Source organism: Leucopleurus acutus (assembly GCF_964270905.1).
Source record: "Leucopleurus acutus genome assembly, chromosome: 8".
Classification (NCBI taxonomy): Eukaryota; Metazoa; Chordata; class Mammalia; order Artiodactyla; family Delphinidae; genus Leucopleurus; species Leucopleurus acutus.
This window is the reverse complement of record NC_139151.1, coordinates 64,068,950-64,089,375: the sequence shown is the minus strand read 5'-3', so window position 1 is coordinate 64,089,375 and position 20,426 is coordinate 64,068,950. Positions and strand designations below refer to the sequence as shown.

The 20,426-nt window shown below is 36.2% G+C and overlaps 1 protein-coding gene across 2 annotated transcripts in view; it reads left to right on the top strand.

Moving 5' to 3' along the window:
* The window catches only part of SBF2 (SET binding factor 2), a 460,581-nt gene that overhangs the window by 391,502 nt on the left and 48,653 nt on the right, over nucleotides 1-20,426 (top strand). For both annotated transcript variants that reach the window (XM_082844306.1, XM_082844309.1), the window contains exons 20-27: nucleotides 696-868; nucleotides 1,706-1,779; nucleotides 3,243-3,438; nucleotides 6,533-6,660; nucleotides 8,043-8,218; nucleotides 10,667-10,812; nucleotides 12,807-13,005; nucleotides 18,682-18,878. In XM_082844306.1, the coding sequence (XP_082700432.1) occupies nucleotides 696-868; nucleotides 1,706-1,779; nucleotides 3,243-3,438; nucleotides 6,533-6,660; nucleotides 8,043-8,218; nucleotides 10,667-10,812; nucleotides 12,807-13,005; nucleotides 18,682-18,878 (1,289 nt within the window). The remainder of the gene's footprint in view (nucleotides 1-695; nucleotides 869-1,705; nucleotides 1,780-3,242; nucleotides 3,439-6,532; nucleotides 6,661-8,042; nucleotides 8,219-10,666; nucleotides 10,813-12,806; nucleotides 13,006-18,681; nucleotides 18,879-20,426) is intronic.

Genomic DNA, 20,426 nt, shown 5'->3' with positions numbered 1-20,426 from the left:
TCATAGGAAGCAGGAGTATTTATTGAATTAAAAAAAAAAAAAAAAGCAACACGGGCAGGTATTATACTTTCACATCTGCTCCATTTCAAATTTATTCCCTTCTTTTGCATGATTTGTACCACCTACAGACAAATGATGGTTTCAAAGTGACCAAAATGGTTGTGATTCACTGACAGAAAGAAGAATATTGGCAAGAGAAGGGTTCATAGGACAATTTTGTTCTTCCATTTGGAAAAATACGCTACTTGCTGAAAAAAGTTCTTTTACTTTGCCTACCAGGGACATGTCCCCCGGTTGCCAAAGGCCAAAGATAGCCATATTACTTTGTCTGGCTCCATGTGGCAATTAATTTGGAAGGACAAGTTTTTTTAGAAGGTCCAAGTATCAGATAAAATTTAAAGTCTCTTTTTGTTTTATTTTCTGTGGTTCGTGAGTTCCTCTTAGAAAAATGACAGAAGGTATTCCTTACAAAAACAAATCTGGATCCAAAGAACAATGCCTGACAATAGCTTCCAAATGTCGGCAAACAGAACATCATGTTTCACCACTATCACTTATAGAGAAGCCATGGAGTTAAGTGAGATTTCTACTTGAGTATACATCCCTTTGAGCAAGTTTAAATTGCTGTGGAAGGTCACTGTGATACAGTAGTCATTTGTTTTACTGACCATGATTTCTTTCCTTGACTTTCTTAGTATTGCAGGAAGTGTAGCTGAGAGCTATGATACAGAAAGTGGGTTTGAAGATTCAGAGAATAATGACATTGCCAATTCTGTTGTGCGTTTCATTACCCGATTTATTGACAAAGTTTGTACAGAGAGTGGAGTTACTCAGGATCACATCAAGAGCCTGCATTGCATGATACCAGGTAATCACTTTGCAGATATCAGAGAACCAGAATATTAGAGATAACTGAATAAGAATTATTCTTATGGGTCTGTTTTCTCCAGCATAATACTTGGCTTCCATGTAGTTTAGCCTGCTATTTATTTTTTGTTTCAATTAGTTTCTTTCAATAGTTTTAAATTGTAGTAAAATATACCATAAAATTTGCCATTTTAAACTTTTTTAAGTGTAAAATTTAGTGGCATTAATTATATTCACAATGTTGTACAACTGTCACCAACTGTCTATTACCAAAACTTTTTCATCACCCCAAACAGACACTCTGTACCCATTAAGCAACAGCTCCCCATTCTCTACCCTCTAGCCCCTGGTTACCTCTAATCTACTTTCTATCTCTATGAATTTGCCTATTCTAGATACAGCATATAAGTGAAATCATATAACACTTGTCCTTTTGTGTCTGGTTTATTTCATTGAGCATAATGTTTTCAAGGTTTATCCAGTTGTAGCAGGTATTGTAACTTCATTTCCTTTTATGACTGAATAATACTGTAATTGTATGGATATACCACATTTTATTTATCCATTCATCTGTTGATGGACACTTGGATTGTTTTGACCTTCTGGCTGTTGTGAACAGTGCTACTATGAATATTCATGTACAAGTATCTGAGTCTTATTTTCGGTTCTTTTGGGTATATACCTCGGAGTGGAATTACTGAGTCATATGGTAATTCTGTGTTTAACTTTTTGAGGAACCACCAAACAATGATTAGTTTTTAATTCTAAAATATCCAGAAGTTGTTTTAATTCTGCTTGTTTGGTACTCTTTCATTTTGAATACTCTGATTCATCCCAGGAATTGTAGCTATGCACGTTGAAACCCTAGAAGCAGTGCATCGAGAGAGTAGAAGACTTCCACCTATACAGAAGGTAATTATTCCAGACTACATGCTTTCAGAGTATAAAATCTCTTAAAAATAGCAACAGTAGACAGTTGTGCCCCAGAAAGTACCTTCTCCTAACCTTCTACAGAGACCAGCTCTAGTTTTAATGATACATTAAACTTTGAGAGGAGTTTACATGTAGATCCTCATAAAAAAGTATAGTGAAACAGAAAAGTGGATCAACAAAGGAGCAATAATAACCTCTTGTTGAGTCTACTTTTATAGGCAAGGCATAAATTATGAACATTCTAACTTCCAAGCCCAAGCCACGATTTTATGCCCTGCCTATTTCCCCCCAAAAATGACTTAAGGCAATTACCATAAAATCACCAGGTTCCTGAATCTGTATGCATTACAAGCATACATCGCAAACATCTGGGAAGTCTATTAAAAATTGAGAGGCCTGAATCCCAGCCCAGCCTCCTGAATAGGAGTACCCTGGGACTTGGCCTGGGAATCTGTACTTTAACAAGCCTCCCAGATGATTATTTTGCAGTTAGTCTGGCACCAGTCTGTGGGACTAGGGTTCAAGACCCTCTTACCTGTATAAGAGAACTACTAAAAATAAATTCAAAGGAGAAATCAGAAGCCAGATGGAAAGGAGAGAGAATTCTATCAGAAATCTGACACACAGTGATCATTATACTTTGGCTTTACATTTAGCTCTGAGGTTCCTAGAGCCAACAAAAAGAATAGTGCTGATTTATATAGTTTTTATTGCTCAGTAAAAAAAAATAATAAGCATATTATATCTTCAGGAGAGATGGATTGTTTTGAACCCTTCCGGGGAGTGTATCATGTGGTTCCTTACTTCCCAAGATGTATAAATGGTCATAGCTTGGCCATTTTTTGTGTTAATCTTTATAAAAGGCTAAGAAAGGCTCTTCAAAGATGCATCCATTTTTAAAAATTTTTGTTTTTTCAATTTTCAAAGTAACAATGCTTTTGTATAAAATTGAAACATTAAAGAAGCACACATTGTACAAAATGAAAGTCCCCCATGGTCCTCCTCACCCCGACCTCTACCCTTAACCATGATAGCACCACCTTTAACAGTTTGGTTCATATTCTAAAAGGGGATCATAATATACACACTGGTTGGTAGCTCTTTTTTTACTTAGCAATGTATTCTGGCATCTTTCTATGTTCACATATATAGATCCATGTCATTCTTTTTAATGGTTGCAAAATGTTCCATTGAATAGGTATCTCAAAAAGTTTAGTAATTTCCAATGATTTTACTGTGAATAAGCAATGCTGAGAAGAATCTTTTTACATTTGGATATAGAAACATCATTTCTGCCTCTTCCCAAATCTGTTTACTCATTTTGGCTACTTGGGAAGTCTGGCTCAAATTTTTTAGCTCTGTAACTGCAAAGATAACCTTGGTCTAAGGGGGGTTGGAAATCCCACTAGAGTTGTGTTTAAATTAACTTTCTCTGTTGCTAGCCCAAGATTCTTAGACCTGCTCTACTGCCTGGAGAAGAAATTGTTTGTGAAGGTCTTCGAGTCCTGCTGGATCCTGATGGAAGAGAAGAAGCCACTGGAGGCCTTCTTGGAGGCCCTCAGCTCCTGCCAGCAGAAGGAGCCTTGTTCCTCACCACATACAGAATTCTGTTCAGAGGGACTCCCCATGATCAGCTAGGTATGGCTCATATAATGCCATCAGAACAGGGTTATCTATGTGCTGCATGAGGCTTCGATTCCATCTGTGTGCAGTGATTTGCGAGTCAGTTCAGATTCAGAGTAAGCCTTTTTACTACACAGATTTTTTTTAGAACTTTTGTCTGTCAAAGCTAATGATAATTTGCATCATAGATTCTTATTGAAGAACCAAAGGTATCTTCTAGAGAGCAAACCACAGTTCATCCACTGAAACTATAATAATTTCATGAGGCAGCATTTTGTGACTTAGGGATATTCATAGTATCCAGCTACTGACATCCTCTGCTGATTTGCCCCACCTTCTGAGTCCTGCAGTAAACTGTAAGGCTGAGGTTTTCCAGACTCATGATCCCTTTTGTGGAAGGGTGTGCTAAGCATTGCAGGGCTGTACAGCACTAACTAACTAACCCCACTTCTCTCATTCCATTTCAACTAACCCCATTCCTCTCTTAGCAGACCTCTCTTCTATTCAGCAGACCTCTCTTCTAAGAAGATACCTCTCTTCTATTCACTAAACTCCCTCAACTTCTATTTACTACTATGCTTTACAATCTTCTGTATTAGAAAGGAATAGCATACCTTATCAAGTCTGAATTATCTTTTTTAAATCTCTATATAAACTATTCTGGTTGATAGGAAAAGCATATAAGGTTTTAGGTAAAATTATTGGACTCCAAATCAAGAAGCTCAGGTTTAGATCACTGTTGACCAATCTTGATATCTTAAGTGAGTCCCCTAACCTCTCTGAGTTTCAAGTTCCCCTTTTATAAAATTAGGGAATTGGGCTTGCTTGGTGATAATGCAGTCGCTCTCAGCCTTGCCTGCATACATGAATTATCTGGGAAGCTTTAGAAAAAAAGGTTTCTTTTCTGGGCCTAACTCTCAAACAACTGAATTAGAATCTGTAATAGGATTCTAGGAGGGGGAACCGCCCCCCCCAGGCATCTGTGTATTTTTGTTACATACTGAGGATTGAGAAACATTGGGATAAATGGTTACTAGAATTCTTTCCTCATCTGAAATTATTTATTCAATAGCATTTGATGAGTGTGTACTATGTGTTATGCACTTTGTTAGACAGTGGAATTCAGATTTATAAACTGTATTATCTGCAACATCTCACAGTTGTATAATCCCTTGCTTAGATAGAATCAAGATGGTTTATTGGTCATAAAGATTGCTTACCACATGAAAAGCGAAAAGCTTGTAAAATTCAATAAAGAAAATGAATCAGCAGGAATAGTTGTGCTCTTTTGAAAAAGAGTGAAAAAGAGAGCAAAATTTCTCAGTCCTCTCCTGTCATGTTACTGTAAATAAATTACATTTGTATTTGTAAGCAAGTGTATTTTTAAAACTAAATATCTAGTACTTAAAGCATTTTTTTACTAAAACCTTTGTGAGCTCAGTGGCCATAAACATATATTTTGGGCATATAAATATATGAGATACTTGGTCATTTAAATTGCTCTAATTTATGTCTTTTAAAGAAATCAAAGCCATATTTAGTGTGAAAGCTTGTATTGGTCTCTTGTTTTTTCCTGACAATTTTTGGGTTAATTTCACATTTTAGGAAAATTATTTTCATCAGAGAAAAGTTTTGTATTTGCCTCTTTTATTTCTCTTTTTAAGTTAATTTAAATTTTAAAATGTCTCCTTTAATGCCACATAGAAATCTGATTATTTGACATGTGTTATATAAGTCATTTAATACATCTTAGAACTTAAATCCTGTGTATGTCTTGATTTTGTTTAGGCTCTAGGTATGAGTCTAATATAAGAGAATTTTCCAAGTTAGGAATTCAGAAGTTCAGGGACTGAGGAATTCTGATAATAATAGTAGATTACTTAATATATGGGCTCTTAAGTCAGATAAACCTAGTTCAAATCTCACCCCCTTTGGCTTACTAGCTGAGGGGACTTGCCCATTGCTCCTCCTTTCTGTTACTTATACCACTGCCTGAAATGCCCACCCTTTCCCCCTCTGCAGATCCAAACCTACATTCTCTTCAACGCTCACCTTCTCTCTCACTTCTTCCAGGAATCAGTCTCTAGCCATCTAGCGTGCAGAAGTCTTCTCCCCTTCTGAAATATTTAAAGCCATGTTCCCTCAAACCTAGAAGCTAATTGCATGTTGTTGTATTCTGTATTCTGCATGTGACTTTCCTCCCCCATGGGGAACTGTGAGCTCTCCAAGGGAAGCTTCATGTGTGCTGCTTCTTTTCTAGATGCTCATCTTCATACCCTCAGGTAGTTGATAAATAATTATTTGTGTTTTCCCTTTCTTGCTTTAATATTTAAACTCCTGAAAATCTTGGGCCTAAGCCCAATCATATATCTTCTGAAGGCACATATACATAGTATAGCACCTTTATACAGAAACAAACTTTAACAATCTTTTCTCTTTTGCTTTATTATTACATTAAATATGATAAGTGTCTTTTCAATATTTGAAGATACTTCTTTTCTTCTGTATAAAACCTACCCTTCCTATAAGATACCTTAAACCAGATGATCTTGTGTGGCACATAATAGGCTGGGGAACTAGAATGAAGCCTGGCAGGCTGGGACACTTCCTTCATTCCGGGAAAGGATTGTTTCTCAGGAATGAATTGCCATGCAACAAAACTAATGAATGCGATTCTAGAGTCGTGGCACTTTCTCTCACTGCATTCCTGGACACTGTCCTCTCCAGACACATTTCTCCGGCAGAGGCTGGTGAAATGAGCGCAGAGACTCTAAAAAAGAGCTCTAGAAAAGGGCTTCCCTGGTGGCGCAGTGGTTAAGAATCCGCCTGCCAATGCAGGGGACACGGGTTCGAGCCCTGGTCCGGGAAGATCCCACATGCCGCGGGGCAGCTAAGCCCGTGAGCCACAACTACTGAGCCCACACACCACAACTACTGAAGCCCGCGTGCCTAGAGCCTGTGCTCCGCAACAAGAGAAGCCACCACAATGAGAAGCCCGCATGCAACAACAAAGACCCAATGCAGCCAAAAATAAATAAATAAATGTATTTTTAAAAAAGAAATGAGCTGTAAAGTGCTGTTGCTTAGTCTGTAAACTGTCTTCCTATAGTTGGTGAGCAGACAGTTGTGCGAAGTTTTCCCATTGCCTCCATCACCAAGGAGAAGAAGATTGCAATGCAGAACCAGCTACAACAGAACATGCAAGAAGGACTGCAGATCACATCAGCATCTTTTCAGGTATTAAGAAAGGGAGCCATTTGTCTGCTGTTTAAAAGTTTTCTACAAATGATGTCATGGCCACTTTCTTTTGATCATATGGTCTGGAGTTAGAGGATGAGGAGAATTAGAGGGTCTGAGAGGGTAATCTTTGATTGAGTCAACTCTTGAATGGTATTGGATTTAATCCTCCATTTCCTGAGCCCTGCAGTCAACTCAGAGTAATAACAGTTTATCAGTTGATATTCAGTGATCTTAGAAATTCAGACACACACAGTTGACTCTTATTCTGTGCCAAGTCATACCTCAGTTTGGGTTTGATAAAGTCTTTAGACAGAAAGCATCTTTTGGGATCTATTTCAGAAGGAAATGCCCTGTGGCTCTTCTGTGGAAAAGGTAGAGCTCTGAGAATTATAGCTAGGTCTAAGGTTCTAAGTAACCCCTGATGAAGCAAAGGTTTTTTCAGGGAGCTCTGAACGTATCAGAACTTGTGAAATTATTGATGCAAACCAGACACTTGGAAGAGTGATCTTTTCTTAGTTTTCCTTTTTTTATAATTCTCGGTCTGCGACATTGTGCTCATCTCACTCTTCCTGCCTTGTCTCTGACTTCTCAGATTTGCAGGGGTTCCAGTTCTTGCCTCGTTCCTTCCAGGCAAGAAGCCCTCCCTAGTACCTCCATATGCTAATTGTGTGAAATGTAAGTCTGCTGATCTCTAGGCCCAGACCTTCTCTGGTCACCTGAGAGTACTGACCTCCTAGAGATTTCTTCACTATTCCAACTGCCAAAGGACTCTAAACTAGAATGCTGCATGGGTCTACTGGCTAGGATTCTAGTCAAACTGAATTTTTTCTTCCTAGGTTTATAGTATCTCTGGGTAGGAAGAGACCTTCTTAGGCCAAATTCCCTATCTAGAACCAACAGTTAATAAATGAGAAGGACATGTTTCCTTCTCCAGCCACTATAAGTTAATTTCCCTATCCCCTCATAGAAAAGATAGTCTTGAATTCCCTGGCTGTCCAGTGGTTAGGACTCTGTGCTTTCACTGCCGAGGGCCTTGGGTTCATTGCCTGATCAGGAAACTAAGATCCCACAAGTCGTGTGGCTCAACCAAAAAAAAAAAAGAAAAGAAATGAAAAGAAATTGAGAAAAGATAGTCTTAAAGAAACTCAACTTCAAGATACAGGATTTTCCTTGCCAACTAACCATCTATAACAAGTAAACCTTTCTGAGCCTTTTTTATTTTTGAAAATTTTAAATTTTATTGCATGATATCCAAGGTCCCTTCAACTTCGAAACTCTTGCCATTTAGTATTATTATTTTTTTGTTATTTCAGTAATTTGGGGGAAGCTATCTGGAAATCCTTAATGTTTCTGATATGTTTAATTTCTTTTGTCCCTAGTTGATTAAAGTAGCATTTGATGAAGAAGTGAGTCCAGAAGTAGTAGAGATCTTTAAGAAACAGCTGATGAAGTTTCGTTATCCTCAGTCCATTTTTACCACCTTTGCTTTTGCTGCTGGACAAACTACCCCACAAATAATTTTACCCAAGCAGAAGGAAAAGAACACTTCCTTTCGGTAAGAAGACAGGTTTCTTCATTTCAGCCCTCCCATAGTTGACTGTCAGGCGAAGTGACCTATCTTTTGGGTCAGTATGTGACTGTTCTTTTTGTTTGCTGTTTTGTCACACCCATTGAACCAAGCTCAGGAGTTATGGAACAGCAGCATCAATATATGTAACAATCATGTCCCTTGCTCATGATGCATTTTTAGAATGTGAAATTCTGTTTTCCCTTTTTCCTGTACTGATCGCTTTCTAACTTCAGTTTTCATTAATATCCAGGCCTAGTAGACAGTTTTGCTCTGGTCTAGAGATGAGAATGTTTATTTTTTCTTTTTTTGTAACTTTTTATTCAGATATAATTTCAAATTTATAGAAAAGTTACAACATAGTACAAAGGATTCCTGTATACCCTTTACCCAGATTCACCAGTTGTTTGTTTTATTCCATTTTCTTTATCATTTTCTCTCTCATATATATATTTTTTCTAAACCATTTGCATTACATATATAATGCCCCTTTATCCTTAAATACATCAATATACATTTCCTAAGAACAAAGACATTATCTTATATAACCACAGTACAGTAATCACAGCCAGGAAATTTAATTGTCATAAAACTTTTACCTAACCCAGATTCCATATTCAAATTTTGCTTATGAGCCTTTTACAGCTACTTTTTTTTCTGTCTGGTACAGGATCCAATCCAGGATCAGGCATTGCATTTACTTGTCATATTTCTTTAGTAGGAATACTTATTTTCTGATGAAAATGTTGAGGAATTCATGTTGAAACTTTTAAATTTCAGTTATTACAAAATAACAATTGCTTTAAAATTCTCTTCAGTTAGTGATAAAATATAAGGCTTAACATTTCAGTCCATTCATCATCAAACACCTGGAATTTGGACATCTGCTAGTACAAATTACATATTAGGGAGTACTCTGCAGATTTTGGAGAAAAGGCCTTCTTTTTGCCTGAAAGTGGGGTAGGTTGGGGATTATAGGTGATTTGAGTCATTTCTAAACTGCATAGCTAGCCACTTGTACCGTTGTTACCTGGTGAGCAAAAGAGACCACACATAGCCAGATATGAGATGCTGAAGAAGTATGAGCAGCTTTCTAGGCAATTACAATGGTGAGCTAAGCATCTTATCTTAGCACTGTGGGGTCACAGGGGAGCCTATGATATTCATTATCTCAGCCCTCTATGGAAGAAACAAAGTTTTGTATGGTGTTTTATGTTTAGAAACTGTCAGGGTGGGGTTGGTTATATATGTCTATAAAATCAAGCTGATTCTATCAAGCTACAACAGAGATAGAGCAATTTTAAATTTTTAAATATCTTAGAATTGTCTTGCATATATAAAACAAAAGATATAGCTCTAGCTGGAAAAAATTCAAAAATCCCATTAAGTTTAAGTTACACCTGAAGTGATTCACAATAGGCTTAATTTAGGAAGTACCAGTATTCTGTGATTTCTAACAACTATGTAAAACATGCTCATAACCCTCAGATTTACACTTCAGATCACTAAAGACAAGGACGGGCAAAACTATTTGACAACAAAAGAATCCTTACCACCTTTCATCGAATGACAAGAAAACACAAAAAGAGTTCTGTTCTTTGCAATAAAGAAGAACATAATCAAAAACAATCTTACTTGAAACCTTCATCTCAATATGATTATTCAGGAAATAGGTTCTTTGTTTAATTCTTTGAATTGTAGATATCTATACCCAGAATTTCTAGCAGCAAGAAAAAGTAAACCATTTAAATAAATAAAGTACTTTTAGGTCCAAATGACTTAAATCCTAGTTTCTCTTTAATTAAAGCTGACTCTCAAAAGGATACTCAAATTTCTGGTTTCTTATTTTTTCTCCTCTCAAAGAGGGGAATGATTTTACTCTTTTCTGTATCTCAGAAGGCTTCTAGTGTCAGAAGGCAGGACACCACACATACACATTTAAAACACTTAAGAAATAAGTAAAGGTGTTGCCAGTTACAATTGTCAAGATCTTAAAGAAAAACTTATGAGTTAGTAGAGAGTTTGAATCAGCAGAGAAGGAGGCAGGCTGGCTTTCCATGGAGGAGGACTTCCGCAAGCATAGTCTATGGGAACTGGTGGGGGGAGTGGCATGGATAACCAGAGTAGGTTAGGGGCATGCTTGACCAAAAAGCCAAACTGAGGAGTTTAGATGGGGAATGATAAGTAGTTTGTGTCCCACTCTAGGTTCTTGCACTTTTTGCCTAAAACAGTGTCCTGATGACAGCAGTGTTTTATGGGAAATTAGTCTGCTGACATATAAAAAGTGATCTAAAGAAAGAGAGGCTTAATGAAGGTCTGGACAATGCTAGTGGCTGTGGGAATAGAGAAGAAACAAGTTGAGCAACGTAGGTATCAAAAAATATAAGTGGCATCTTCATATTAAATTGACATTCTCTTTGGTTTTGTGACTTGTAGCACCTTCTCAAAAACAATTGTGAAAGGTGCCAAAAGGGCAGGGAAAATGACGATTGGGCGGCAGTATTTATTGAAGAGGAGGACAGGGACAATTGTGGAAGAGAGAGTGAACCGTCCTGGATGGAATGAAGAGGATGACATATCTGGTATGTGAGAACTTGTTTTTCCTTCATGAATGAACTTTGTATCTTTCTTCTTATATGAGTAAGAACAAGAGACTAAGACATAGTTGCACTTAAACCTGACTCTCAAAAACCTAGATCTATCTAATAAGGTGAGAGGCACTTACCAGCTTCTCAGAACTGGAAAAAAAAAATTTTTATTTTCCCAATATTCCATTGTTCAGATAAGATTTTGTTAAGTTATATTCCTCCTCTACCAAATCCATAGAGCTGATTGGCCACTGTTATGTGGGTCTCATTAAAGGGAAAAAGAAAGAAACCCCACTACATAGAAAATTTAGGTATAAAGTAGTCCCCCATATGTTATTGTTATGGAATAAGAATAAGGAAATAAGGGCATTAAATATTCAAAGTTGAAGATTTGAGGTTTTGGTAAGAACATTGTGGGTACTCTTAATCAAAATGGGGGCCTAAGATGAAGGCATTCTTAGATGATAAGAAAAAAGTGCCTGCTAAATATTTAAAAGAGCAGAATCTGGGAAGTGGAGATAACTCTCCGTCAGGAAAATAAAGGCAGAAAACTAGCAGCAAAAGTTATTCCTTAACCTAGTGTCAAGTATGCTTATGGAATTAACACTAGAGAGAATCTGGTCTAATAGAGAGGATGCCATTGTACCCTTTTCTTTCTCAGGCTCTTAGACTCAATCAGTGATTATACAACTGCTACTTTTACTCCTACTAATAACAACAAGAACATTTTAAAGATAGAAACCTCACCTTTAGAGAGCTCACTAGCTAAAGGTCTCCATTTCAGTATGTGTATCTACGGGCTTGCCTCTGGGGGCAGTGAAAAGACCATTTATTGGAACCCTGGCTTCTCACAGTCACATGGAAAGCCATACAAAAACTACTGCTACCCATCACTATTGACTTCTAATTCAAAGATTTTATGATTTCACAGAACAAAAACTTATTCTATGATAGTTATTCCACCAAAAGACCAAATTATATAATGCTCTTTGCTCCTCTGAAGAGGCCAACACAAATAAAACTGATACCTAATGATATATTTGCATTGTGAAGTTCACAAACTAAAGCACAAAGTCTTATAGAGATAAGCTGGGGTTTTTTTTTTCCTTTTAATGGAAGAGAGCCATATCATTCCCTTTGACTTTAGAACTTTGAGTACATTTCCAAAAACTTTGAAAGCTTAATTTGACTTCTCTCACTTTAAAAATAAACAGGGAAGTAAGTAAAGAGAGTCTTTAACATGGAAATTTTTTTTTTTTTTTTTAGTTAGAACATGCAGTACCAATTAGGAATGTTGTTTTTTTTAAAATCCTCCCTAAAATACTTCATTATTGGGAATTCTTCCAACATCTAAAATCTTAAAGGATTCTGTAACCTGCGATTGCAAAATTGTGAGGGAGTTTCCCATATATACCACATCCTCTGACAAAATATAACTTCTACCAAATACAACTCCTTCATACCTAAGAAAGGTCATTTCCCACTAGTGAACTTCTGCTTAATCTAAAAATTTCTAATAAAAATTTATGCTGTTTGAAGTTAACTGAAACCTGGAATGATGAGTTTGTGTAGTGATCATGTTAGAGATCAGTTTTACTGACAGGTTAGTCTCTCACAAAGTATGAATGTTTATTCTATAGAGTCCTAAACAAATCACTACAGGTGGACATTAATAAGCAAGCCTGACTGAAACAGAAAAATATGGGTAATGAATTCAAAATTAGATTGTTTTTAGAAATTTTGAGTTAATTTCCCTGACACTTTGAGTTAGTTGAGCTCCTGATGTTTTATTTCCTGACTGTTACAGTTTTAATTTATGTTTAAGCATAATGATTCCTCAGAGAAGTTACATGATTTAATTTTGGTATACATAGCACCTCTAGCCCTAATATAAACCTCGCTTGGTTAAGTATCCTCTTCAGAAGGAAGTTTTTAATCCTCTACTTTGAGCTATATCATTTCTTCAAAACCTGTTTCTGCCATCACAGTTTCAGATGATAGTGAACTCCCCACAAGTACCACCCTGAAGGCTTCGGAGAAATCTACAATGGAACAGTTAGTGGAAAAAGCTTGTTTCAGAGACTATCAGCGTTTAGGTTTGGGAACCATAAGTAGCAGCTCTTCTCGCTCAAAACCAGAGTACTTTCGAATCACTGCCTCCAACAGGATGTATTCACTCTGCCGGAGGTAAGTCTGTTGGTGGTGTCCAAAAAGAGACCTTTCGTTCCTTCCATTTGCATCTTGAATGGGCTATTTGCATCCATAGCACAGAGAGAAAGAGAGATGCTAGAAAACAGGAGCAAGGTGTCCAGAGGTATGTGTGTTTAAGGGACACTTTTTATGCAGCATGTGCAAGCATCTCACTGACATTCTCAGAAGTAGTTATATCACTGAACAGTGCCTATATTAGATCAGAAAGTGAATGGTAAAAGTTTTTGTCCGCTTTATGAATTTCCCATATTTGTCTTTCTCTTCCCATTTGCCTCTCTTCTAACATGTCTGAGATAACTTGAGTAAGAATAGAATTTGCCCAGGCAGAGAGGAGAGATGAAAATCTGCTATAGGTCAGGGGTCTGCAAACTTTTTCTTTAAAGAGCCAAATAGTACATACATATTTTCAGTTTTGCAGGGTATATGTTCTCTCATTGCAGCTACTCAACTCTGCCACTGAAGCAGCCATAGACGGTACATAAATAAATGGGCAAGGCCAGTTTTGGCCCACAGGCTGTAATTTGCTAACCCAAGTGTAGGTAGGGTTTCCTTATGCTGTCTAATTAGAATTTTTTCAGGAGATATTACTTAAAGAATGTAAATGAACACATGTTCTTTTTTCTGTTCTTTTGTCTATTGCTGTTTTATATATCTGTTAAGCCCTATTCCATGCTTTATATCTTTTAAAACTACATTTCTACCATCCACAAGTTTAATCATTTTCATTTCCAGGTAAATTCTATTCTTTGCATTTATAAATTACTGGTTTGATTAAATACAATAATGCTGTGAAAGTACTTTGTAAGTTGTAAGCCTTGTACATATCTTAGAAAGTTGTCTTAATGTTACTATTAGTTTCAATCCTACTGTTCTCAAAGAATTATAGATATCTCATTTTAAATGACAAATGTGCAAATACCAATGTGAAACTTGAGAAACAGATTGGGAGTATAGTGTGAGATTTGGGACAGATAAAATTTTTGCATTAAGTACTGAAAGGCTGTGATTTTGTTGAGTATGCAGTAATTTTCCTGATACTCTATCGTTCTAACTATATTCTCTTTGTATATAAGTGTAAGCGAAGGTGTAAGGTGTGATGTCCTACTATTTGAGAAGCTTGCTATCAAAATCATACCTGACAGTGAGAAAACAGACATTATTTATCATTTCAATCTGTCAGAAACAAAATAAAATCTTAACAGACCACTTATTAGAACACTTATTATAAAGAACTTATGGTGATATTAAATAACATAAATCCCTCAAGCTATTAGAAGGAAGGAAATGGAATAATAAAAAATAATCCAAAAGAAGGCAAGAAAGGAGAGAAAAGGAAGTATGGAACAGATGGGACAAATAGAAAGCAAAGAGTAAGATGGTAAATTTAAATTCAAATATATCAGTAATTATGTTACTTATAAATTGATAAATGCTCCAATTAAAAGAAAAAGGTAATCAGAATTTTTTTAAGCTTTATGCTGCTTTTAAGGGCTTTATCTAATGTACAAGATTACAAAAAGGTTGAAAGTGAACAGAAAGAATACACCATGCAAAACTACCTTTAAAAAAACCTATTGTCACTATATAAATATTAAAGTAGATTTTTAAAGTAAAATTTTACTAGCAATAAAAAAGGATGGTTCATAATGACAAAAGTTTCATTTCATGCAGAATTTATTATAAACAAGTATAGTTTATTACAAAAATACAGAACTGGCTTGACAATTGAAAATTAATCGGCATAGTTCACCACATTAAAAGAATTACGAAGTGTTTTAAGTTCATTGTATACAGAAAAGCATTTTATAAAGTGTAATATATATTTATGATTTTTTACAGAAGACCCCTAAGCAAATTGGAAGTACAGGGGAAGCTCCTTAATCTCCTAACTGTCTAAAAAAATCCTATAGCAAAAATTACTTAATGGTAAACTATTGAAAACTTGTACTCTGAGATCAGGAAAAGAATGCCCACTATCACCACTTCCAGTCAGTGTTGTACTAGAGGTCTTAGGAAGTACAAAAAGACTAGAAAAATAGATAATAAAAGTCAGAAAGATTGAAAAGAAAGAAATAAAACTGTATTATTCACAGATGATCTGATTATACACATAGAAAATCTGAAGGAATCAACAGATAAACTTGTTATATTAATAAGTGAATTTAATAAGGTCACTGGTACAAGGTCATTATACAAAAATTAGTCATATATGTACCAAAAACAAATAATTAAAATATGAAATTTTAAATGATGTTATTTTAGTACTACTGATACTACTTAAAGTCACACTAAAAAACATTAAATACTTAGGAATAAATCTAATACAAGATGAGTAAGACCTCTACATGGAACAGTCAATATTAAGGATCATTAAAGATACAAATAAATAGATATTTAATGTTCTTGGACTAGAATATTCAATATTCTAAAACTGTGATTTCTTCAGACATTGATCTATAGATTCAATGCAGTCCCAATCAAAATCCCAGAAAAATGTTTACAGAAATTGAAAAGATGATTCTAAGAGTTACACTAAAATGCAAAAGGCTAGAGGTAGTCAGGATAGTCTTATAGAATAACACTGCAGGATATCAAGACTTCTTATAAAGCTACAGTAATTAAGGCAGTATGGGATGTACACAGGAATAGACAAACAGACCACTAGAGCAAAAGAGGGAATATAGAAATATCTCAACATATAAGAACACTGGGTTTATATAAAGATAGCACTTAAGAGCAGTGGATAAAAGATGTTTTTTTCAATATATGGTGCTGGATATCCATACAAGAAAAAAATTAATTTTGACCTCTACCTTACACTGCATAGACAAAAATCAATTCCCATTGATCTGTAGATCTACCCGTAAAAGGTTAAAATAATTAAAAGCTTCCAGAAGACAGGAGAATATCTTCATGACCTTGAAGTAGGGAAAGATTTAAGACAGGAAAAACACTATCCAGAAAGTAAAAAATTGATAAATTAAGAAGTCTTATATATCAGAAGACATCATTAAGAGAGTAAAAAGGCAATAACTAATGGCAGAGGATATCCTCTTTTGTGAGGATATCCTGGTGGGCAATAAATATCTGAAAAGATGCTTGTATGGCTGTTAGCATAACTGATGCCATCTTGGGCCCTTACGGTTTCTCCTGTCTTTCGCTGACCCTACCAAGCACTGTACTATGCAGTGAATCACTTCTCTGTCATCAAGAGCTTTGTAGTTAATAGATATTGTTTAATGATCATTAGGACCAGGTAGCCTCTATGCTCTGTTAGTCCCCAAACAATGATGAAAACCTTCCCTTAAGTATTCCCAGTACCCATGAGACTAGTTACCTATTCATATCTCTTAACTTGAGAATGCACATCCTGTTTCCAAGCACCTACCCCCATACCCTAGGTTAACTATAAAATTGTCCCAGTGGCCCCTCAGTGGCTTGGAGTGCAGTTGAGAATGTTTCCTCATCATTATTCACCCGATCTAGATCCCACCCTATGAGTTAGTTACCCTGTAATAAACTGATCCATTAATTATATGGAGCTGCCTGTCTGATTTTTTAGTCTCAAGATGCCTTCTCAGTTTGGTGGGTACTTTTGGTTCCCTCCATCCTCCAACAATGCTCAACCTATTAGTCTTCAGATAAATACAAATTAAAGTCCCAGTGAGACTGCTTTATACCTGCAAAAATTGCTAAAATTTAAAAGACCAACAATACAAAATGCTAGTAAAAATGTTGAGCAAGTAGAACTCTTTATTGCTGGTGTGACTGTAAATTGGTTAAACAGCTTTAGAAAGCTGTCTGGCAGCATCTACTAAACTTCTGGACATGTATTGAACAGTGCACAATCTGTCATGTATCTGTTGGAAATTCTACTCCATCTAGGAATGCATATGTTCTCCCAAAAGACAACTGCAAGAATGTTCATGGCAACGTGTTTCTTACATAGTCAAAAACTAGAAACTACTCAAAATCAACAATAGAAGAATAGATAAATAGTATAATCACATAGTGGGCTACTATATAGCAATGAAAATGAACAGACTACAGTTATATGCAAAGGCGTGGATGGGTCTCATAAACATACTGTTGATCAAAAGAAGCCAGACACAAAAAAATAAATTCTATTCGTTCCTTTTTTATTCAAAAAAACAGGCAAAACTCATCCATGTTGTTAGCAGTCAAGGATAGTGATAATCTTTGAGGAGGAAGAGGGAGAAATAGTGATTGGGAGGTGACACAGGGGATGCTGGTTATGGTCCATTTCTTGACCTAGGTGCTAGTGATATGGATTTCTAAAAAGAAATAGAGGGCCCTAAATAATGGAACTGCTTTTGAAGTCTTCTTGAATGATTATGTCTGTAGCTAGGTCTCTTTATCAGTTTGTGGTATTAGAAGAATACAGCCTGTAACTTCCTGAAGCATGGAAGTACTAGGTTTTCAGAATACTTCCAAGGTATCTCTGGTTAAGTATTAATGTCACTGATTTGTGCACAGAAAACGGCTAACATGTTAAATTTCATGTTAGGTATATTTTACCACAATAAAAAAAGTCACAAAAAAAGACATGGATTAGAGGTTAGGAGGTTATTAATATGAAATCTCTTGGGTCTAATATTTCTAAATAAACTAAAGGAAAGAAATGCTCTGAAAGCTGCCTGTCTTCTAGTACTTAGTAATCTTTAAAAACAAGGTCTCTTGCCTGATTTTCATTTTCCCAGCATCATATCCTGTAACTTTACGAGCTAATCTTTTTTTTTAATTATCAACATGTAGTGTTAATAAAATATTTAAACGTACTTGACATTTGAACGAATTGTTTTCATACCAAAGATCATTTGGTTTTGATTTTTAATCCTTTCACCATCTCTGGCAGTCTAAATATTAGTGTACTCTATTCTCTGTTGTCATTTCAGCAATCCAATGAGTTGACAGTTTGATTTGTCATTCTCATAAAGTTGACACTAATACATTAATCTTGGGACTTCCCTGGTGGCGCAGTGGTTAAGAATCCGCCTGCCAGTGCAGGAGACATGGGTTCGATCCCTGGTCCGGGAAGATCCCACATGCCGCAGATCATCTAAGCCCGTGAGCCACCACTACTGAAGCCTGTGCGTCTAGAGTCCATGCTCTGCAACAAGAGAAGCCACTGCAATGAGAAGCCCGCACACAGCAACGAAGACCCAACATAGCCATAAATAAATTAATTAATTTTTAAAAATACATTAATCTTGCAATCATTATTTCAAGTCATGTATAAGGCAAGGGAAATCACGTTTAACAGAAGCCTTTTTAATAATTCTTTGTAACGTTTTCATTTTCTAAGCTTGTTCCTTAGCAAAAGGCTGCAGTATCACTGAAGGAGGCTTATTAAAAATAATAATAATAATACAGATTAGTGGCTGAGTTAGCTGTCTTCACCATCTAGGCCTTTTCTTCTCAAACCCTAAAGAACTGAGTTAAAACTTAGTTTCATGTTTGAAATATATGTCTTACCACTCCACCAATATGTTTGAGTCTTAGAAAATTACTATGATATTATGATATTCATGTTCTTATATTCTCTTTCTCTCCATTTCTTTTTTCTTCTCCTCTCCCCACCCCTCCTCGCCCATCCAAATTATTCTCTTTCTCCCTTCCATGTCCCTAAAGCTATCCTGGCCTCTTAGTTGTACCTCAAGCTGTACAGGACAGTAGTTTACCAAGAGTAGCCCGCTGCTATCGACACAATCGCCTGCCTGTTGTATGTTGGAAGAACTCAAGAAGCAGTACCCTGCTTCTGCGATCTGGAGGATTCCATGGGAAGGGAGTAGTTGGCCTTTTTAAATCTCAGAACTCCCCTCAGGCAGGTAAGCAGCTCTCTTACAGCAGTATTCTGATCCTTCCACTTCAGAGTATTCCAAAAAATGAAGGAAGTAAAATCTGGGAATGCCAGTTGTACCCTTTCATCGAGCCTCTCACACATAGCCTTTTCCACGGTGCTATATACATGTACAGCTTAAGAACTAGACTTGACAATGTGGGGCTCCACCTTGAATTTGCCATCTTGCTTAATATGTCTGTTTATATTTGGATTTTAATAGAAATTAACATAATGAAGTCTTTGGTTCTAGGCTGTTTTCACTTCACAAACCAGAGTATCCACAGATGGAAACAGGTTACATATACTAATCATTTTCTTTTCTTTTGGGAAGCATTCAAATATATTTAACCGCTTCAGAAGCAAATAGGGATTCTGTCCCATGTGGTATAAGATATCCTATCTCATTCCTACAACACACACACACACACACACACACACACACACACACACACACACACACACACACACACACACACACACACACACACACACACACACACACACACACACACACACGCAAACTAATGACCAAAATGCTGCTTTAGGAGCTCTCAAGCAGAGAGGTTTTCAGGAAGCCAGAGGCTGGCCAACTTAAAAAAGATACACTAAATGCACTGCCCCTTTTTCTGAGGATATTTTTGAGCACCATGTCTGAGGTCTGAGGTCAGTCGGGAGCTATATTTTGCTAAGCTTTCTCATAACTTCTAGCTTAAAGTAGATGCTCAATAAAATTAAACAAGGACCGCTAAGATATCAGATCCAGTTTAGGGATGGCTGCTGCATTCTTTCCTCTTTGGAAATGAACTCACTCAAGTTCAGTGGTTCAGTAGGTAGAACCATGTGCTTTTTGATATCTCTTCTTTATTCTCATCTGTTCCTTCCTGAAAGTTAAAAGTTGGCCAGTACATCTTTGATCATTCAGTTGACTGAGGGCATGACACACACCACGCTATATTATTATTGTTGTTGTTGTTATTGTTATTATTTCACCTGGCATTTTTGTGTAATTGAAGGCAGTTGGCTTTTAACTTTTTCTGCCCAGAGGAATCCTCCCAAGCCACATAATGGGTATAATAGAACACAGCATATGTAGGTTATATAAAGAGAGAGAATCATTTCAGCATTAATGCATTAATGAGCATATCACTAAGCATTAATGAGCATATCACTGAACTTTTAGTTAGAAAAATTGAAATTGTTTTATTCCACTGGTTTCTTATTTTTCAATATAAATTTACTATATTTCACATTTTTGAGCTCACACATTTGCTCACATTTTAATATCTTTGAAATTGGAATGCAACTTACAATTCATGTGACAGAAATAATTGTGTCATGGTTTAAATGGCAGAGTTTTTTAGTCTTAGTACATAAAATTGTGGTGCATCTTATAATTGATGACATTTTAGAGTTTATAAAATATGATGGCACCTTAAAGTTGATAAAATACAAAAATATAGTAATGCTAACTATTTATTTCCTATTCACCTTGTAAGAAAATTTGTTAATATCTATTGTCCTTCCAGTGAATCCC